At 39.0% G+C, this 23630-nt stretch overlaps 1 protein-coding gene across 12 annotated transcripts in view; it reads right to left on the bottom strand.

Moving 5' to 3' along the window:
- Positions 1-23630, bottom strand: part of PCCA (propionyl-CoA carboxylase subunit alpha) — a 308554-nt gene that overhangs the window by 92089 nt on the left and 192835 nt on the right. For all 12 annotated transcript variants that reach the window (XR_016280158.1, XR_016280157.1, XM_089511218.1 and 9 more), the window contains one exon: positions 17499-17601. Coding sequence is in view for 10 of the 12 variants with exons in the window: in XM_089511218.1 (XP_089367344.1) it covers positions 17499-17601 (103 nt within the window). In the remaining 2 variants the exon portion in view is untranslated. The remainder of the gene's footprint in view (positions 1-17498; positions 17602-23630) is intronic.

The raw sequence follows: 23630 nt of genomic DNA, 5'->3' as shown, positions 1-23630 counted from the left end.
GATCTGCCATAGCCCTTTGGAGCATCATGCTGAAGAACAACCTTGTTTCACACCATTAGTTATTAGAAAGGGCTCCGAGACAGCGTCACCATATCTGACTTGACCTTGCTGGCCTTCATGTAACAGGATAATCATTTTGAGGAATTTGGGGGGAGGAGCATCCTAGTATTTCCAGGAGCTGCCACAGACCTTTTCTACTCACAGTGTCGAAGGCTTTGGTGAGGTCAACAAATGTTACATAGAGTCCTTTGTTCTGCTCTCTACATTTCTCTTGCAGTTGTCTAAGGGCAAATACCATATCTGTAGTGCTCCTATTAGCTCTAAAGCCACATTGGTTTTCAGGGAGAAAAATCAAGACTGGTTTGATGAAAACAACCAAGAGATCCAGGAGCTGTTGGCAAAGAAGAGAACTGCTCACCAGGCACACCTCACTCAGCCATCTTGCCATATAAAAAAAGCATCCTTTTGCCTCACATGTAGTCACCTCCAACAAAAACTCTGAGACATTCAGAACAAGTGGTGGATCAACTTAGCAGAAAAGACACAACGTTGTGCAGATCTGGGTGATTCCAGAGGATTTTACGAAGCTGTTAAAGCAGTGTTTGGACCTACATATCAGGTCCAAAGCTCCCTATACAGTACAGATGGTCAAACACTATAGCCGGGATTAATAGAATTCCACCTGAAGCTTGGAAACATGGAGGTCATGTACTCCATGCTAAATTCCATGAGCTCCTTGTGAGTTGCTGGGAAAAAGGTGAACTGCCATTAGATCTCCGAGATGCAGTCATCATCACCCTGTATAAGAAAAAAGGAGTAAAATCTGATTGCTCAAACTATTGAGGTATAACACTGCTCTCCATCGCTGGAAAAATCCTTGCAAGGATACTCCTGAACACCTCATATACAACATAGCCAAACCACCACTCAGGATAAGAGGCAAAAATGTATCAAACACAACACAGAGTTAATTATCAACCTGGTGACACTGTCAGCCCAGTGACCTAAGCACAATCACTGACTAAGATCTAAGGAGAAGGTGCTCCACATGGGGTGGTGATGGTGGTAATCCAGAATTCATGTGACAAGTTGTTGGGGGGGGGGGGGGTCAATTGATTTTATATAAAACATATTTTCCAATTATAAATTGATTTTACTGTGACTACTGAACATGAAATTTCCTTAATTTACTCTAAACTATTTTCATTACTATTCCATAGCAAGACTACAGGAGAGAAATGGAACAAACAAGAGATGACTTAATAGAGCACTCAGAAGGTTAGCAGTAGCTGCTTACTTTCAGGGCTGCTGTTTCAATGATATACCTTCTGGCTTACTTTATGTTGGAAACAAAACTTCACCTAAGCCTAAAACAGCCCAGCTCAAAACATAGCAACATTTCTTTCCATGTTGCCAGAAGGACATTTTCAATTTTAAAAATCAAACACATGTTTGGTTTTTTTTAAAAAAAATGAGGAGTTATTGGGACCCTCAAAATTGGCCTTGGGGCCATATGCAGCCTACAGTTTGCCCACTCCTATGTTAAAGAAAACACAATCACCATGAACTCAAGGTACTCCAGATGTTTAGAACTTCTGGGTCCCAGAAGACCCAGTCATCACAGCCAGTTCTGAAAATCTAAAGCATATAGAAGCCCAAAGGTTGAAAACCAGAGCTTTCTGGGTTTTTTTTTCTCAGCCAGCAGTAACTCCAGCAGCAAGCTAACTCCTTTTCAAAATGAGAGATTTAGCAAAAGTTGCATATCTTATAGTTTATGTCTACTGATTGAAAATTACACTGGGCTATGCAGCACTCTTTATATTCCAGCTATACTACTACTGCATTTGTATCCCACTCTGTCCTCCAAGTGGCTCAAACTACTTATAGGTACTGGTCTTTCAAGTACCTCCAAAGCTGGACTGACATGAGATTTTTTGCCACTGAGCCATTATCTCATTTGCAGGATATTTCCCATCACCTTCCTCTACTTTGCAACTACCTTATTTCTATGCTCCTCAGCTGTGTGTGCTTAGTTTCCTGGAAGTTACAGCTTCTTTCAATACATCATATGGTAGGGTGAACCTAAGACTACTGTGCTGGCAACAAATTTCTAGAACTGTTCACTTGTGTGTCTTTATTTTTGGTAACTTTTCATTTTCTAAACCACATGTTCTAACTGTGTCCAATCAAGCTCTTTGTATGTACATAAGTATATCCAGATGAATTAACTGAGAAATATTACCTTGTTATGAAATATCCTATTAGCTAAGTATTTTTCACACTTCACCACTTCAACCCACCATGGATATCTTTGCGTCCAAATATAACACATTTAACAGGCGTAATGCATTCCATTCTAAATAACAGATGAGAAGGACTATGACCTAGCAAATGGGCAGAAGGATTCGAACATAGGACATAGTTATTCAAATTAGCTTCGGGATTTTCCTACACAGGTTCCTGTGCAGGCAGAAAATCCAGAAAAATGATGCACAAAGCCCATGACAAAGACAATCCTTTTGGAGACCTTGTTCACTGTAGTTCTTAACAACTTATTGCTAAAATGAAACAGATAGCATTCACAAGAATATCGCAAAAACAAGTGAGCAAGATTTATTTTTAGCAAATAAGGCTGAAATATGCCTATTCTGCCTATCAGACATTTTATTATTTGTGAAGATCTACTATGATTCATCTATGGGTCACAAATGGTAACTTAAATCATGTACCAGTCCTGGATTTTAAATGACCTTAAAATAGATGTCATTTTAATCCTGAAGTCACTCCAAACACGTCCTGTAACACTTATTTTCTATTTCTTTTCATCTGACCCATAAAAAATTACTCCTTATACTTATGCTAATCCTCCACTTATCACTTACTCTATTATTTGTACCTTTTGCTTTCATCTTCTCTACATTAATTCCTCACATTTCTTTTGATCTTGTTGATTTGTTACCATTTTGTTACCAATTTCTCTTGCTAAAGAATTGTGAGCTATAATGTTATATTTATTGTTACAGGACAATATTTTATTGATCCACTGCTCTTTCCCTTCTTGCCTCTGCATAATGATTAACTAATATGAATCCTAAAATAAACCCTTCTACAATATATATCCTGGGGGCGGGTGGGATGGATTTACATTTATGTAACTGAAGCTTCTTCTAAACACTTCATTTGCAGGTAGGATTTCTCATTTAATATTTCTACCAAACAACATATGCTTGCTGCTGACAACATGATGATTTTTGTTTGCAACAGCAATTGCAATAGTATTGCAATAGGAAGCTTAGCATATGCTATTTTTACTACTGGTAAATAAAAATAATGGCAATATATTGAACTGTTGGTAATTTATAGAAAAAGGTGAAATATTTATTTTCTGAATAAAAATAATATTGCAACAATAAATGGATATTTATTACTACAGTTTACTACAGTTTACTACAGTTGGCCCTCAGTATTTGCAGGGATACCAAAATCTGTGGATGCTCGAGTACTGTTGTCCCCAGTGGCATCACGTGCACACAGGCATTTTGTCCCTAATGGTGGCACGGCCATGTACATGCATTACCACTGGGGACAACGCAGGGTTGCCACCTGCGAACGCTTCAATCCACAGATGGCAATTCCGCAGATATCGAGGACTGACTGTAATTAATAAGAAACATGAGGCTAACACAACCTCAGGAACAATTTAAGAACAATTGATTTGTTTTTCGCTGGTCCCTGATATCTGTGTAACTCTCCTCTAGCAACATACCTAAATGCATTTTTAACTTTATTTATTTATTTTTCATTTCTATGCAGCTTTTCTCCCAGAGTGGGACCATCTACAATAATATTTTCAAAACAATTAAAAATCTTTACAGTAAACAGCGTAAAATAATTTTAAAGCCATATAAAAGTTAAAACAAATAAAATGCACATCTAACTAAAACCATCCCATTAAAAGCCTGTTTAAGTAAAAATGTCTTTGCCTGCCAGTGAAAGTAAAGCAAGGAAAGGGCCAGCCTAGCCTCCTGTGGCAGGATGTTCCAGAGGGTGGGAGCAGTCACTGCAAAGTCTCTCTCTTGTGTCCTCACCAAGTAAGCCTATCATGGTGGTGGGATAAAGATAAAGTATTGATCCCACCCCACCCCCTGCACACACAACTTTCCTCTTTGTCCATAAAGAGAAAATGGAAATACCTGAATGATGGTTGATCCTGATTTTGATTTCAACTGTATATTTTTACCTTTGAGGATCTTATCTAGGAAGATTCTATATAAAAAGTTGACCCACAAAACCTAAATCAACTTATCCATGGGTCAATGAAAGTACTGTACTTTAACTCACACACACACACACACACGAGAACCATCCCCTGGTGAAGACAAGAGCATAATCTGTCCTGGAAGCACTGACCTCACCCCCATTCTCTCGTCCATCCAACCTTTAGTGTGAGCACAAACAGTTATGCTTGTTGGAATTTTCTAAGTTCTTTGACATTGTTTTCCTTTGCTTCATCCTTTGTTATATGTCCCTAAGTTTTACCCTAGACTTATCCATGGGTCATATCAAAATCCATAATTTTGGCCCCAAAACTTGACCTCAACTTAGACATGAGATGACTTAATAGCTGAGTATATACGGTAGGTATCTGGAATCTCTTATTTATGCCCTACAGTTGTTACACAGAGACTTTAACATACAGTATTGCGGAGCTGCATAAGGTTGCCCATTTCAATCAACAGTTAATTTGTTACAATTTCATCAACAAGCTTCTTCTGTAAATTTGGCGACTCTGTATATGACATACTTCACATATAAAGGAAAATATAACATTGAAGAAAGGTGTAGTCTTTAATCAATTAATTATTTTAATAAATTTAAAACACTAAAAAGACATCTTCATTGATGAGGCAATTTTAAAAAATATATTTTGTTTATAAGTTCCTACAAGAAACTAACTCAGGGGCGAAACAGATAGTCCCGATGGGGTGGCTTGGAGCCACTGCAATTAAGGCTGGATTGGGGTTGTGGCAAACAGATGTGTGGCCCCAACCCAGATAGCTTTCGCCTCAAATAGGAGCAGAAAAAATCTGCTGCTATTTGGGGCAGAGAAAAGCTGCCCACTTTGCCTCTGGAGTCGGCTTTTCTCTGGTTCTGGGGTGTGTGGCATCTGAACACCAGACTTCCAAGCCACCCTGAAGCCACCTGGTGTGTAATCAGTGGCATGACTTCCAGGTGACTTGGGGATGTGGTGCGTGTAAATACTATGCCCCCAAACCAGCTTGAAGCCAGCTGAAGCTGCCGATCTGTTGTGGCCCTAACTAATCTTAAAATCTTAAAAGCAGCACTCAGCATCCCCACTCTGAGGAAATGCCTCTTCTAGAATGCTGCCTGCTGTGACAAATACATGTGCCATACCAAAACAAAGTTTACATTTGCTTCACAGTTATTTTTTAGTTAGGTAGTTAGCTTTTAGTTTGTTTTAATTACATTGAATTCATGTTCTGCTTGTAGGTTTCCCATTTTGGCCACTGTTTGCTGGTCTATGTACATAGTTCACTGGTCTGATCCAACACAGATTTTCTCATACTCCTAATGATCAATCAATCAGCCAATCAACACTAATTTGGTGATTCAACAGTGATTTCTTCAATTAGTAACATTTCTGATTTGCAACCATGATCTTAACTAGGCATGCCATTTAACAAAATTACAATGTATTTGTTCCAGCATAACAGTGTAATCTTCATCTATTTTTGCAACAAAATAACAGCAGTTTTATGATGCCAGTTTTTTGTACAACTCCTCCAGGAATTATGTACTGTATTATCAAAAATGCCTTACATAGATGGTTGAATGACAAATCACAAGAACAGTTCAACAGTACAATCCTAGCTAAACGTGTCCAGGAGAAAATCCAGCTGAGTCAATGGAGCTTTTGCCAAGCTAAGTGTGTTATAATAAGCCCTAAAGCATGGGTTACTTTCAAATTTGCAAGTACAGACCAATTTAATGTACCTTAATATCCTGTTAAGATTATACTTCCATCAACTTATTCTGAAAAAAATGTTTTTTGTACCTGATGTAGATGTCAGAAGCAATGACCTTAAAAATTTAGGTCAATAAAATAGCTATTTCCAAGTAGCTTGGAAAGTTACTTTTAAAAAATATTTTGTTATAGTTATAATTAAGACCTATTATTATACTGTACTTGTAACACTGGACTCAAAAATTACCCAGTAAAATTGACTGGTTGCAAAGGTAGGCAAAAATAAATGTTTTTTAGACAATTAATATTTTACAAATACTAGTGCCACATAATATTAGTGCTAGTGATGACCACTGGTTTAGCTGGGTTTTGAAAGAGATTTATTTTAAATGCAGATTACATTTAAAGGTAGATTAATGCAAAATAGGTTTATAGAATTCATTGACACAAGATGTGGTGGTGGTCACCAGCTGAAATGCTATTTTAAAAAAATCTTGTAGAAATGTATGAAGGATGGATTTACTGATGGCTATATGTCATGATAGATTAATTAATTTACTAATGGTGAATCCACACTGTCTAATTATAGCAGTTTGAGATAGGTTTCATAGAATCATAGAGTTGGAAGAGACCACAACGGCCATCCTGTCCAACCTCCCTAACATGCAGGAACTCAAAGCACCCCAACAGATGGCCATCCAGCCTCTGTTTAAAGACTTCCAAGAAAGGAGACTCCACTAAGAGAAACGTAGATCTACTGTATATACTCATGTATACGTCTAGAAATTTTAGTCAAAAAAGTGAGCCCCCCCCCCCCCCCGGCAACCTGAGCCGACTTATCCATGGGTTAATATACAGTAAGTATTGTTTTCTAACTCTTATTTATATAAAAAGGAACCATCCCCTGGTGAAAAGCAAAACAGTAATCTGTCCTGGAAGCACTGACTTCCCTCTATTCTCTCATCAATCCAGATTTTAATATGAGCACAAACACTGATGCCTCCTGGAATTTTGTAAGTTCTTTGGCATTGTTTTCCTTTGCTTCATCCTTTACATTCTTTGTTACATGGCCCTATCAAAATCTATAATTATGGCTCCAAAACCTGCCCTCGACTTATAGTTGAGTATATATGGTATTTGATAATAACTATAAACTTAAATGGAGAGAAATTCAAAGGGATTTAGAGAAGTGGAGCAAACTGAACCTAACATTATTTGGTAGAGTGGAAACAATCAAAATGGTGATTTTACTGAAAATGAATTTCTTGTTTCAAACCATTCCAATTATTCACAATAAAAAAACATTTATAGGGTGGCATAAAGATCTGAGGGAATTTATTTGGAAGGGAAGAAAACCAAGGGTAAACTTGACGTTGACTAGAGACAAGAAGGGGTCCGGACCCCCCTTTCTGTTAAATACAATGAATAATAATGGTGCGTGCTGTTGTGCCGCCGCACTCAAGCCCCATTATAAGGGTGTCACTTAGTCTTGACCCCTTCCTAAAATCCTGGCTACGTCCCTAATTGGTTACTACATATACAACTTAAAGATTTAGAATGGATGTCCATATAGAAGATATTGAAGAAGAAAAAAACAAATTTGATGATATAATAAAGAATGCTGGGATTCAAATAATTGTTGGAAATGTAAACAGAATGTTGGATCCTGGTTTCATGTGTGGTGCTGCTGTTCTAAGATGAATTTGTACTGGAAGAAAAATCATGAGGTAATTCAGCAAATGTTCAATATCAAATTTGAATTCAGACCAGAATTCTACCTACTAAATATGGTTAATAAAATAGACCCGGTTGTGGAGAGAAAGCATTGGAGAGTTCTACTATATATGGTCTCTGCTGCCAGACTCTTAATAGCTAAAAAATGGAAGGACCCTGAGATACCTACAACAGAGGACTGACTTATGAAACTATTGGAAATGAAAGAAATGGGCAGACTGACAGCTTTTATAAATCAGAAAATGTAGGGTTGGTCGATAAAGAATGGTAACCCATAATCAAATTTTGTAATAAAATGTGGCATTGAGAGCAAGTGAAACTGGAGTGAAGGGAATGGATAAACTAATAATATGACGATGTGTATTACTTGGGTTTCGTTGTTGTTAAAAGAGGGTGAGGATATATAATGAAGAAGAAAAATAAGACAATGATGTAACAGATAAAATAGAAGATGTTTTGAGGTTAAGGGAATGTTGGAAGTGATTAATCAGGAAGTGACAAAAGATGTAACTAAGACTGTGATATTATTTGATGTTTATTGTGTATGCATTTTATAAATAAAATTATTTTAAAAAGAAAAGAAAGGAGACTCCACCACTTTCTGAGGGAGTGTGCTCCACTGTCGAACAGCTCTCACTGTCAGGATGTTCATCCTAATGTTGAGGTGGAATTTCTTTTCCTGTAGCTTGCATCCATTGTTCTGGGTCCTGTTCTCTGAAGCAGCAGAAAAGAAGCTTGTTCCCTTCTCAGTATGACATCCCTTAAAATATTTAAACAGGGCTATCATATCACCTCTTAACCTTCTCCAGGCTAAACATCCCCAGTTCCCTAAGTCGTTCCTCATAGGACATGGTTTCCAGACCCTTCACCATTTTAGTCGCTCTCCTTTGGACACGCTCCAGTTTCTCAACATTACAAATTGTGGTGCCCAGAACTGGACACAATATTCCAGGTCGGTCCTGACTAGAGCAGAATAGAGTGGCACTATTATTTCCCTTGATCTAGACACTATACTTCTATTGATGCAGCCTAGAATCGCATTGGCCTGTTTAGCTGCCGCATCACACTGTTGTCTCATGTTCAACTTATGGTCTACTAGGACTCCTAGATCCCTTTCACACATTGTATCATTCAGCCAGGTGTCCCCTATCCTATATCTATGCATTTCTTCTTCATCATCTTCTTTTTTTTTTTTGCCTTACATTTTGCCTCTGTGCTGAAATTCATTTTGTCAGCTTTTGGCCCAGCTTTCTAATTTATTATAGTCGTTTTGAATTTTGATCCTATCCACTGGGGTATTAGCTATTCCTCCTAATTTGGTATCATCTGCAAATCTGATAAGCAGGCCCCCTATTCTTTCATCTAAGTTATTGATAAAGATGTTGAATAGCACTGGGTCCAGGACAGAATCCTGTGGCACCCCACCGGTCACTTTTCTCCAGGATGAAGAAGAGCCATTGGTTTGGCTGGTCAACCAATTACAAATCCATTTAACAGGTGCATTGTCTAACCCACATTTTACTAGGTTCTTTGCAAAAATGTTGTGGAGGACCTTGTCAAAGGCCTTACAGAAATCAAGATATGCTATATCTACAGCATTCCCTTCATCTACCAAGCTGGTAATTTTATCAAAAAAGGAGATCAAATTAGTCTGGCTAGATGTGGTCAGACCCAGAATGGTTTAACTGCCATGGCTCTATTTTAGAGAATCTGGAGGTTTGCAGTTTGATCAGGTACCTGGAATTCTCTGGTAGACTCACTTGAACTACAGCTTTAGAATTCTCTTGCAGAAAATGGAGGCTGGAGCCATGGAAGTTATAAAAGCATCTAACTTTGTTGTTCTTGATGTGTGCCTACAAGTCGTTGCCAACTTTTGGCAACCCTAAGGCAACCCTATTATAGGGTTTTCTTGGCCTGTGCAGACGGGGTTTGATATTTCCATTCTCTGAGGCTGAGAGTGTGACTTGCCCAAGGTCACCCATAATCTGTTTAAGAATTCCTGAAAATATCTATCTGACTGATTTTTGTTGGATCTAAGTCAGCCTTCCAATCCACAGATTCTTTATCCATGGATTCAAGCATCCATGGCTTTACTTTTTTTAAAAAAAAAATCCAAATAGAAAACCCTGATTTTGTCATTTTATATATGGGACACCATCTTACTATTCCATTGTATTCAATGGGACTTGAGCATCCACAGATTAATATCCACGGAGGGTTTTGAAACCAAACCTCAGCAGATACCAAGAGTCCACTGTACTAGATGTAGTCAGACTCAGAATGGTTCTTTTTATGTTCCCTTTTATTTACTATGGGAAAAGAATTGGTGCACCTTCTCCTGTTCACTCTCATTAGTTACAGAAAAAGCAAAGTTGAAGAATGTTATAATTTTTCATAACTGTGGATGTCTAACCATATTGTACCTTTGCAGTTCCTTGTTGCAAAGATCTTTCTGTCCATGAGTAGATACTGTTCTGAAAGAATGAGCTTTGATGCCTTGAAGAAAAGTAGGATTTCTGGCCTTGAAAAAGACTAAAAAAGAGTTTCAGTGACCTCACTGTTGAAATTATGGGGGATGGAGGTATATGTGTGATTATCAATTAAATAACCTAACATAAAAAGATCATTTTAATCCAAATACTCTGTTTCTTTTATAGAGTACAACATCTTATGTAATGCATGTTTAGTATCCAGAAAGCACTACTACTTCAGAAAAAATAAAGAGTAAATCTTTTTGTTTCCTTGCAAGCATTAAGTTTCAAACGGTGGCACACAGGCAAACTTGCTAAGAAACCAGGGAATCAAATCTCTGCTTTGGGAGCAAGTTTTAACATCAAGATCCAAACTATTGTTAACACATCAAACCCCCTGAAATCAGATCTGCCTCATTCAGATCGGATACAAAAAGAATTGATGAATGAAGTACAGCTGAAAGAGACAAAAGATGAAAAGTTTTGAATCCACTCACACTATCTACACTTTGCCCTTCCTTGCGGCCAACCCTGAATTGTCTATCTCACAGCCAGACTTACCCTTGGTATGACAATACAAGCAAGGCCAAAACAACTTTGGAGGACAGATTGCAAGAGTAATAAAAATGGCTCTTGCATCTTCTTTTTTCCTTCAAATTGCATCTTATGCCTTCTAGCTCATGAAGAAGGCAAGTTAATATTTAACAATGTGTATGTTCAGCACCTCATATATAATTGGATCTCAAAAGTCTCACCAGTCTTGTGACCCTAGAGAGTGTCAGTCAGTCATAAAACTGAGCTAAAGTGATATAAATCTGAAAAGTTATAAAACCACAATGTACATTCATAGTCCATATTGAGTAATGATCAGACTCTAAAGCACTAGCACTGTAAGCATTAACAGTGGTGTTACTAAAACAGTTTTAAAATACTAGGCTTCAAAAGCCCTGGAAGTCTGTATTGCTTACTCTCTGATCTCATCCATCTACTCCAAGAAGGCAGTTTTGTCTTTATAGTAAACTAGCTAACTGTACGAGGGACATATAACTGACCCTCACAGTCTAGTGGAGCAAGATATTCCACTCTTACTAACAGCCAAAGACTGATACAAAATGAATTCTCTTGAAGGAAGCTATGTTTTCTTAATAATAACAGTTGTATAAACACAAGGTCTTCTCTGTTAAAGGGAAGCAGACATCAAAAAGCAGTAAAACATGGAACCCAAAACCCCTCTTTCTTTGAAGAAATGTGTTTGAAGCGAGGTGTTTCTAGTTATGGGTGACTGAAATGAGAATTCAGCTGCAACAAACGGACATCCAGCCCCTAAGAAGGACTAATTAGATCCATCTGAGACGCTGTGTCTACACTGCTTTACACATTTCAAAAAGGAAAGCTCTGGTCTAGTCTTTTGAAAAGAATACATCAAAACATTTAGTCACAGCTGACGTACATCTAGCCACTACAGCAATGTTATTTTCTTTTCTTTTTACAAAGCATTAAGAGCTACATTAAAGTCATGTTAAAAAGCCTGTCCTGCCCTGAGAAAAGCAATGAAATTTGGAGCAAAGAAAGCAATCCGGGCAATCTCCCCACTGTGCCTGAATTCCCAGCAATCTCCCCACTGTGCCTGAATTTCAAAGATGCTGCCACAAGAGGAAGTAATCCAACACATCAGTCTTGCTCAATCCAGTCAAACAGTTAAAGAAAAAATCAGTATCCAGAACTCAGAGAGTCAACTACTGCTTTTATTGCTTCATGCCTAGTCCCACAACACCACAGTGTATGTGCTGGTGCTATAGTTGTCTGGGGATAAACCAGCAGGAAGAGTTTACCGTTACTGTTCCTTTCTTCAGAATAAATGGACACAATCCACCTGCCTTATCATTATGCACAGTGTGGTACTTTTAGGATACCACTGATACTCTCCTAGGAATAGCACTCTTGTCCCATGAATGTGGGGGGTCCTTTACACCAACATTCCAAGAAACATGATCTACAAGCCATAAGGAATATAATTTCAGTTAAGACTGCAAAATATCTAAGCACTAAGTCTGCTAGTTGTACATACCCACAGTTGAGTCAGCTCTAGGAAGAAAAAATTTATCTTTAGATCAAGGCATTTGAATGTATGGCAACCATTTGCCAACATATTCCAAAATAATTCTGAAGTCCTGTCCCAAAAACCTCCTTTTTCTGACATGCATGCATATCATTATCATCTGGAATCATGGACAAAAACTGTTTGATCAATTCTACTAGGACATCTAACTTTCACACCAACAACAACTTGTGCCTGGACCTGTTCACACAAAATGTTTTTTTCTCAGACCCATGTAAGAGACATAAGCATCCCCATAAGCTGAAAACCTGCAAGCTACACAGTTCTCCTAATAAGAGAAAATGGAGGATACCTGTAATTATCCTCCAGCTCCAAACTGAAATCCTTCAAATGTAATAATGATCTAGGGTCCAATCTGGATAATGACACTGGATGGTGACTGTTTACAGACACACAAAAAGCTTTAAACAACTGCTCAGTAGAGCAACAGGTCACATAAGAATACAGACTCAGAGAAGATGCCCTGCAAGCTTGATGCCATATCTACTCAGGTAACAAGTGTACTAGACCTAATAATGTCACTCAGAACATCACATGCTTGTTCACTTGCTCTTCTTACAATCTGATATATGTCATCTCCTGTCAGTAACACTTTTCTGTATTCTACATAGGTCAAGCAGGCCAATTTCTATTCCAGAGAATAAATGCACACAAGTCTAACTTTAGAAATGACCCCTATTTTCTTTTTAAAAATGGGAGAATAATTCAGCCTCCTATGAGACATAAAGTAGCCACTGCTGAGTAAAGAAACATCAGAAGAAAACTAGAACAAGAAAGTAATGCTTATATCAAGATGTTGCAATCTATCCCCAAAAGCTTGAATCAGGATAACGGTTTACTACACACTACCTATGTCAATTATTAAGTGTAAGGATATTTTTCTTATTAGTAACAGTTATGTGGTGGTTTTTTGTGGGTTTTTCGGGCTATGTGGCCATGTTCTAGCCTGAAAAACCCACAAAAAATTATGCATGCTGGCCATGAAAGCCTTTGACTTCACAGTTATGTGATGGCATCAAATGTAAAATTTAAAAATGTAAATGCCCCCAAATTAAATGTAAGTCATAGTTTTTGATGGTCCTGGTTAACCTTTTCCCCTGTATTGTTTTGTCAGTCATAGTCTTCTTCTGAGACAGAAAAAACAGACCTGTGTATAGCATTCCAAATGTGACCTTCCACTGCAGTCCCTCTCACCTGCTGCCCAATAAATATTACAACTCCCTATACCAAAACACTTCTCCTCTCCTTTATGCAATTTGTATTGTTTCTGTTTCAAAAACAGAAGAAGCAAAGAGGCAGCAATATGAGTGAGGAGTATGTTCTCTTCCAAGAATAGCAATTGATGAATATATAAAGGTTTTTTTTCACGGATACTACTGGCTCCATGTAAAACTGATGCCTTCCATGCGGCTCCCTGCAATCTGCTTCTTGAATCCATGTGCCACCTTAATGTGGCCAGGAAGACTACATGAAGGAGGTTCAGTTTCCATTCATTTTTAAAGGGACAGTGGGGGGTGGGAGGGTAGAGAGACAACAGATATGGTTGGAATGTATACTAGTTTAAAAGGTCATCACCACCACAGTAGAGGACATAAGATTCCAAAACAAAATGGCAAGCATGAAAGGCAAGAAAGAACAGGAAGTTGCTAAACCAGAAAATATTTCACTGTGCTATAAATATTTATGTGGACTGAATCCTACAAAGCACTGAGTGCTGCTGAAGCCACAATTGGATATATTTAGATAGAGAAAATGTTTAAGTAAGCAAAAATCAAAATCTGAAGATTGTTATCAATATAAAATAATTTCAGAATTTTGAAAACATTAGTGTTATTTAATTGTATTTCAAACTGGTACTCCAATATATGCAGGGATATATTTACAGCTGTGATAAGACAACACAGGAGGAACAACTATAATGTTTATTTATTTATTTTTAAATAGTTGGATGCTACTCTTTCCAGCTTATTTTGATTCTCAAGCCAAAAAGAAAGTTAAACCTTTGGTAGAAAGTAACTCGCTGGAGAAAAAGCTCTTCTACATTCCATTCCAGAACATCCCTGGTGTGCTTGTAGGCATTGTGAAATGACATCAACATCAGTAAAAGCATGTATTCTAAGCTTTAAACATTCTGATAATCAACCTGTTGGAAGTACAATGTGTATGTGTGCATTTGGGCCTTCACGTTGCCTGTTGATTTATGGTGAACCTGGAGCTAAACATTTCTATCCTTTTATCCCTGAGATTTTTAATATCAGGAGGATACCAAAACGAGTATGCTTTCTAGCTTCTCAATTCAGGGATATTCACAGCAGAGAAGAAAATAAACCAAATAAATATTGAAAGAGAGTAGGATGGGATACAGAACAAAAGCACAATTATTTATCTTTTATTCTTTTGTTCCTCCCTGAACATTCCCCCTCTAAGAGGCAGGAAAATTATAGAGTAGGGAATTCAATAAATTTTATCTTTTGCAATACTAGGCTATTGTATGCAGATTCATCTTTGTTTTTATATCTGTATTTTTTTACTAGTCTCTACTAGTAGTTTTACTATACAGTTAATATATTATTTTGCTCTGATGTGTACACTGGTACAAACTCTTGCCACAAACCCAGATGTCAATTCTGCCAACACATCTATTCAAGAAATATCACCAAAGGACCTAAAGACATCAGTCACAATATTAGAGGGATTTTCACTTGCTCATCCTCCAATGTGATTTTTGTCAGCAATGCCCTTCAGCACTCTACACTGGGCAAACAGGCTGGTCCCTGCACTAGAGGATAAATGGACATAAATGAGACATTCGGAATGGGAATACACAAAAACAGTTTGTAAACATTTCAGTCTTCCTGGGCATTCCATTTAAACAGTTGTCCTTGGAAAAAAGAACTACAAAAAATATTTGAAAGAAAAACAACAGCATTGGAATGCATTTGCCCGCTCCAGTTCATCAGCAGTGAGTTGAACATTCCAACACTATCTAACCCTCCCATCCTCATGAGGGCACCCCTTGACCAATTCATCACCTCCCATCTCCTCTCTGATTCCCACATTACATTTCAATACTCATTCATATGGTTATCTACTCTTCTTGGACTTAGGCAATATCCTTCCTCTTATCCTTGTCTCCCAATGATCATAGTTAAAACTGAACTTGCCACCTCATCGTCATACCCATATGGTTTTGAATTTTAATAGACATTCTCACACACAATTGACTTAAATAGGTCTATCTCTGGACTTCCACTCCAAACATGCATCTGAGAAAGTAGGCTCAAGTCTATGAAAGCTCATGCTGCCAGCTTCTTTCTTTCATTTAGGCCCAAAACAAATAGGCTGAAAGGAGAGGCTTCCAGCCACCTTGAGGGCATGGCATGCAGACAATGCATGCACCTGACACGGCTGGAAGCCACTCTGAGGCTGCTTAAGGCAGCCTGAAACCACCGGCAAAAGGAGCAGTGAAAAACTGCTCCTTGCCAGTGGCTCATTTGGGACCATTTTAGCCCAGTCTAACTAGAGTTAGGACATGTGTATTGGGAATAAACAGCAGTAGAAGGATCTTACATGCTGACTTGAGAGATACCAGAAAAAAGAGGAGCTTGCATCAATCTCTGTGGAGGTGTGGGGAGAAGAATGTTCTGAGATGGCAACTGAGATGGGCAAATGGAGCAGGGGAACAGAGGAGAAAACAGCATCAAAAGACTCAGTTCCAATGATCAGGGGCATAGTACTGGCCTAATGAGAAGACTCCACCCTCTTTCTCCTCTAAAAAATAACAATGAAAAATCTCACTTCTTGGATGTGTTCAACACAGGAGGGAATTACTATCACTATCCACCATACATATGAGCCCCACTCAAATCAGCTGACCCAAAGGTAGTAATGGAGGGAAGCAGCAGCAACTCATGTGCTGAGCACTATGTAGCAAGAAAGGTAAACAGTTTAGGCTCAGCCTTCCAGAGAACTCATGAAATATTCATAATAGGGAGGAAAAAAGGGATTATCACTAAGCGTGCAACAGTGAGATTTCTGGATCTTGCTGAACTTAGCAAAGCTAAAACTGCAGTATTTCTCTGCTATGCCAAGCATCTGAAGTATCAGTAGACAAGAGCAGAAGTGTGGGACCCAGCTTTCACCATGACACACACCCCTTGTGGGTCACACTTGCATGCCAAAGCTCCCAGGAAGAAGAAGAAAAACATTCTAGGCAATTTTTGTCCCCTAAATCTAAAACAGTTCAAGCCCACTGTTCCCCTGAATCCTCCACATACATCAAAACTTAAGAACCTCTGAAAAGTAATTGAAACAGGAAGTGATCTATGTCAGGTGTAGGGCTTTCCAGATGCCACTGGACTATATTTCCAGCTAGTACTCACTACTGTCTATGCTGACTTATTGTGAAGTAAATTGCATTCCAACATTATGGTCCAAAACACGGTGCAGAAACAATGCAGTTTGATACCACTTTAACTGCCCTGGTTGAGTGCTAGGGAATCTTGGGAACTGTAGTTTATTGTGGCTAAATGTCTCACAAAACTACAGTTCCCAGAATTCCCTAGCATTGAGCCAAGACAGTTAACGTGGTCTCAAACTGGATTGTTTCTGTTGTGTGTTTTGGACCTATATGGAACCCCATAATTTCTCCAGACCACAAAAACCGCTACTGTAAGTCTGAACTTAGAGCTGTGTGCAGCTTGACATGAGCAACTGAAGGAGAGTAGGAACATAACATACTCCTTACAGAAACAGAATTCTCACATATAAGGCATTTTATTGACTGCAGTCTAAAAAATGTTGTTCTCATTTTCATGTGCTAAATCACGTCTTCAAGAATTGCACTGTCAGTTTTGATCAAATCATATTATCAAACCTTATAGCAGCTGATTTCTGGTCTACAGTGGGCAGTATCTTCAACAGCCAGGGAGAATTCTAATAGTTAAGGCACATATATGGACTAGTCTTATAGCACCCTGATAATTCTGTACAAATTCTAGATTATTTTGATAACATTATGAAAATTAGTGTCTTGGTATTTTCATTGTTTTTGTGCAGCATGTGTAAATAAATTAGCACCTCAGCATAGCTTATTGTTCATTCCAGTTCTAAGATCTTGAAGCAAAAACCAAGAATACCATACAATCATACAATATTTACTGTTTGTTACAAGTGACTGAAGACTTACCAAGAATGTTGACCCTTGACATGAAGCTATGACAGAGTGAGTTGTATCTCCCAGCTGGACTGAAAGCTCCCAGTTGTTTGTATCAGGTTGAATAATAGAAACTCTACAGTAACAACACAATGAAGATTTTAATTTTTTTAATCTTCAAAATACATTTTATCACAGCCTAGTACTACGTTTTGTAAAAGGATTATTTTACCAGTAATTAACAATTCACTATGACTTATACCATGTTTTATAGACATAAAATTTACTAGATCCATTTCCCGTCCAACTTCAAGCAGCTACAAAGTCTAATAAAATAAAACAATTAAAATCTTATTGAACAAAAGACTACCAGTATTTGATAGATAAGATTGGGAGGGGGGATTTCCACACAACTCTTGAAACCAGTGGGAAGAAATAGCTACACAAGTTCACATTTTAGGAGACTGAAACCTCCCTCCATCTTGTCTTTAATATACCCAGTATGAGGACTATTGCAACTTGAAACATCATATAAAGTGTTCTTCAATACTTTATTATATCTTTTAGTAACAGTATGCATTTCATAAAATATATGTAGTCCTTTGTGACTGGGGATTTCTCTTAAAGCACAATTCTTGGTATTAATAAAAACATCAAGAAAAAACACAAAAGTATGGAGGGGGGAACTTGCTTGTATATTTATTTGCTACACTTTTGTGACCCTAACTTCCTAAACACTTCTTATTCCCAAAACATCTCTGAGAAAAAATCAAGTTGTATACACCAAGGGACAGAAGCAGTTTCTGCATACATTGAGAATACCACACAAAGATGAAGTCTACAAGCAAGGTAGAGCTCACAATATAAATGAATCACATCACAAGCTGTCACAATGCAACTTTCTGGGAGTAGCTGTTCTCCCAATGCAACCTTTATATATTTCAAGAACTCCCTGTAGAAATCCACAGACTAAGGAGTTTGTCCTTTCAGACTGTCCTTAAGTGGCATTCTGCCATGATGTCCCAGACATTTGACAACAATAGTTAGACTGTGCCAGCTGCTTACTGCGCTAATCATAACTTCACATTGTTACCCTGTGCTCTCTTCCATCTTTTTCATTTGGCTACCTGTTCATTATCATAATTGGCCCACTTTTCTCCTTGAGTTCTTTCCCTGTGATTGTATGCCCCTGTTACCACTCAACATATGCTTAGTGATTTCTTTATGACAGTAGGCCTATTTGTTTCCTTATCACACACCTCAAATAATTCTGGAGTACCCTGTTACTTTCTATCACATTTATACAAAAAGAGTACCTTAATCTCAATAAACATAATTAGATAAAAAGCAAAAATGCCACCAAGATAAGCCTACCTACAACCATCTCACACAAAACTGTATGGCAGTGTTCAAATAAGGGCCCAATAATGGGGCTGAGTGTCTGATATGCAATGCCTTTCCAAACTTTAACTGAAACAGCATTTTGTGCAAATCAATTCACATCCTCTGAAGTAATTAGTAAGGAACAATTATATGGACAAACAGCCATGTAGCTATTATAAAACCAAACTATTAATCTGCTCCATAAGGCTAGTATGTGGTACTGTATAGAAAGTCTATAGCTCAGTGGTACAGTAGACGTTTAGCATGTCAGTCATAGATTCCATATCTGTGGTCTCCAGTTTAAAAACGTAGCAGGGCTGGAAAAGACACTCTGAATTAGACTGCAAATCTATTGCCACTGTAGATAGTGATGGGCAACATGGGCCAAATGGCCTGACACATGTAATGTTCCCTGATGTCTGCTACAACAACAACAACAAATGAGCAAAAATATGGCTGGCAGAAGGCAGAATGAATTTCCACACAAGAGCTGTATGTATCCATTTGTTATATTGCTTGCAGTTTTATTGCTAGAACAATTGTGGTAATGATTAAGAATATACTAAGACAGAGGAAAGGACCACCAACCCATTTTGCTTTTCATTTCTGTGGAATATTTATTTTTATCACAAGGACTGAAATCTCCAGCAAACTGTCTTCTAAGAGAACAAATAACCTGGTTTTTCTTCATTCTCAGATAGTTTTGAAACAACAAATTTTGAGGAAATAACCTCAAACCAAGGTTTGGGCCACTTGCTTCACCTTCAGAAATGCTCTATTTTCTAGCACACTCGGAAATAGCACCTTCTCAGAGAGTACAACTTCTTGCAGACATCAATAGACTGATTTGCAGTCACATTTTTAGTGAAAGACATTCACCTTGAGGCAATAGATGGGTTTTCAGTTGTTTTTGTTGTAAACCTTCAAGTTGCTTCTGACTTATAGCAACCCCAAGCCGAACCTATCTCAGACTTTTCTTGGCAAAATTTGTTCAAAAGGGGTCTGCTTTTGCCCTTCTGAGAGTGACTTGCCCAAGGTCACCCAGTGGGTTTCCATGGCCAAGCAGGGATTCAGACCCTAGTCTCCAGTGTCCTAGTCCAACACTCAAACCATTACACTAAGTGACTCTTTCAGCTGCTTACATTTGTAATAACATGGATTTGGCAGTTTAAAATACCATGTTACAACTAGTAAGTAAGTGCCATAATCTTCCCCTTCCTGCCATTTCCCCCTTCTTGTTCCTCTTTGTCTCAATTTCATAGTCTACCAGACATTATTAGATAGAATTTTGGGCCATCAATGATTCAGATTTTATCCAAGATGCTAGAATTAAGTGAGGCATCAATGGATAATGTGGTGTTACTTCCTGCAATTCTGCTACTGTGGTCCTATCTATAGCAATTTCATTCAGATGTTTTATCAGTTTGTGTGAAATTGGTCCCAGAGGGGATGAATCTCCATTTGTAAATCTCAGTATTTCATAATCTTGCACTTTGCATTGGCTTTAATTCTCCTGTTCTAAGAGATTGCCCCTCTGTAACCCAAAGTTTCTTTTTCTCAGTCACAGTTATGTCTTACATATCATGTTCTAATTGTTTATTAGTTTGAATCTTAAACCAGACTAACCTGGGAGCAAGAATTGAGGATGTGTGGGGCAAAGGAAGATACAGCGACAACAAAGTGAGGTTTTGTTACAAAGGAAGGCGGGATCAATGTCTGAAAGCAATCCCGCCTTCAGCTCACTCTGTTACCCAGAATAGATTGGGGAGCCTACCAACCATGCCACAGAAGCTTAACTTGCTCCTCTGCAATGCCAGGTCAGTAAAGAATAAGACCCACATCATCCACAACCTCCTTGTGGATGAGGAAGCCAACCTGGCCTGGTTTACAGAGACCTGGCTGGGGGGTGATAGTGCCATTACTTGGAATCAAGCCCTCCCAGCTGGGTACTCAGTGAGCAGGTAAGGTAAAGTGGGCGAGAGGGTGGAGTGGCTCTGGTCTACAGAAATAATCTCACTTTGACCAGGATACCTATCCGGAAAACAGACCACTTTGGGTGTATGTACCAGTTTAACAGGTGTGGCTTGGGAGTTCATGGACTCCATGACAGACATGGGCCTATCCCAATTGGTTTCCGGGCCAACGCATTGCGCGGGTCATACCCTCGATGCGGTCTTCAGTACAGAGCAGGAATATCCATGGGCGGGGGTAACTAGTACTACTACACTATTGTGGACGGATCATTTCCCGGTTAAGGCTAAACTAAGAGCCACAGTACGCCCCGTCAGGGGTGGAGGACCCATTAGAATGATCTGCCCTCAAAAGTTAATGGAACCAACTGGATACCAGAGAGCCTTAGAGGGTTCTTTGGTTGGTAATGCTGGTGAGTCTTTTGAAGCTTTGGTTAATACCTGGAACACCAATCTCCCAAGCGTCCTTTCCAACCCACTTCTAATTGCAAATCATGATACGCTGAAGATCTGAGGAAAATGAAGCGGGTTGGACAATGACTAGAGCATGACTGCCGTGACACTTGACTCTTATCTGACAGAACTCATCATAGGAAATTTCTTTGTTCCTATAGAGAGGCAATACAGGCAGCGCAGATATCTTTCTCCTCTGCACGTATCGCGTCTGCGGAGTCCTGTCCAGCAGAGCTGTTTAGGGTGGTAAGGGAACTGACACACGTTCCACCTGTGCAGAACCCTTTACTTAACCTAACAGCCTGCTGTGACTTTATAACAACTACTTCACAAATAAAATCTCTCAGATAAGAGCTGACCTGGACATCAGGAATGCAGCAGAATTGACTGATGAAGTGTCCAGTAAACCCGGTACTGAGATTAAACTAGATCGGTTTGAATTCATGAGTACCGATGATGTGGACAAGATCCTTGGAAATGTGAAGAAGATTACATGTTCCTTCAATCCCTGCCCATCATGGCTGGCTGTCCAGCGGGGTGATGCCTTGATGGCATTTCTTAGAGATGTCATCAATGCACCCCTTAGGGAAGTTTGTGTTCCAACTTGCTTAAAGGAGGCGGTTGTAACCTTCCCTGAACCCCCTGGATATGAAGAATTACAAGCCTGTATCCCATCTGCCATTTTTGAGCAAGGTGATTGAGAGGGCTGTTGCCCTTCAACTCCAAGTCATCTTGGATGACATTGACTATCTAAACCCATTTCAAACTGGCTTCAGGACAGGATATGTAGTGGACACTGCCATGGTTGCTCTGGCTGACAACCTTCTAGGCATTTACAGAGGAAGCGTGACCCTGTTGGTGCTTGTAGACCTCTCAGCAGCCTTCGATACAAGATCATGGCATCCTCTTGGAACGTCATGGAGAGTTAGGAATCGGTGGCACCGCACTCTAGTTGTTCCTGTCCTTCCTCTCGAGTAGATTCCAGAGGGTGATGCTTGGGAACAGTCACTCCTCGAAACAGAACTTAAATGCAGCATATCCCTCAAGGCGCCATACTGCCACGATGCTATTCAATATTTATATGAAGCCGCTGGGAGAAATCATTCACAGACATGGGGCAGGGTGTTATCACTACGCTGATGACACCCAAATATACTTCTCCATGTCCTGGTCAGCAGCTATGACGACAGATGGCATTTCTCCCCTCAATCAGTGTCTTGAGGTGGTAATGGGCTAGATGAGGAAAAACAAACTAAAGCTGAATCCAGACAAAACGGAGGTACTTATAGTAGGGACCCCCAAACCAGATATAGGGTTGCAACCTCCAGTCCTGGATAGGGTCACACTCTCCACAAAGGACTGTGTTCGCAGTCTGGGGGCTGCTCCTAAATCCGTCGCTTCACATGATGAACCAAGTGAATGTGACGATCAGGAGCGGCTGTTATCAGCTCCAGCTGATATGCCAGCTGTGTCTTTCCTGGAAGTTAAGGACCTAGAAACTGTAGCGGATACACTGGTAACTTCATGACTCAATTACTGTAATGCACTCTACATGGGGCTACCCTTGTGCCTAGTCCAGAAACTTCAACTAGTGCAAAATATGGCAGCCAGGCTGGTTGCCAGAAAAACTAGGAGTGACCGAATAATACCTGTCCTAAAATCTCTTCACTGGCTGGTTTCACTATTAGTTTCAGGGCACAGTACAAGGTATTGATTATAACCCTTAAAGCCTTACATGGCTTGGGTCCAACCTATTTGAGGGATCGCTTACTCCCATATAATCTGCCCCGCACACTCCGGTCATCTGTAGGGAATCTATTGCAGCCTTTAAAAACCAGACTAACTGCTACCTCCCAGAAGACCTTCTATGCAATTGCTCCCAAACTATGGAATGACCTGCCAGACAAGATCTGTCAAATTGCCATCTTAGGCAGCTTTTAAAAAGCTGTGAAGACAGATCTCTTCCGGCAGGCATTTCCTGAATAAAAGTGTCCAGCCACAGAATGATTGCCCCTCACATCATGTATTAGCCCACCACTCTGTCCTCGTTATATTTTTATTGTGTTATTAACAGATATTTTAATCTCCAATTTTAATTGAATCATGTTTAATCCTCTTTTAAGGGGGGTGGGAATTTGGGACATAATGTTGAATGTGGATATTTTAATGTGTTGTGAGCCACTTTGATTGTCTCGTCACAGAAAAGCGGGATAAAAATAAAAGTTTTATTTTTATTAACTTCCATTAGAATTTTTTTTTACTTCACCATTTTCACCAATTTTTCCAGGTTTATAGTACCAGTTCTTTGTCTATGGTAAATTATACTTTTTGCATAGATTCAAATGTACCATTGCAGCCA

Source organism: Sceloporus occidentalis, unplaced genomic scaffold (genome assembly GCF_023333645.1).
Source record: "Sceloporus occidentalis isolate IW3139 unplaced genomic scaffold, rSceOcc1.0.p SCAF_2, whole genome shotgun sequence".
Classification (NCBI taxonomy): Eukaryota; Metazoa; Chordata; class Lepidosauria; order Squamata; family Phrynosomatidae; genus Sceloporus; species Sceloporus occidentalis.
This window is presented reverse-complemented; position numbering and strand designations above follow the sequence as displayed.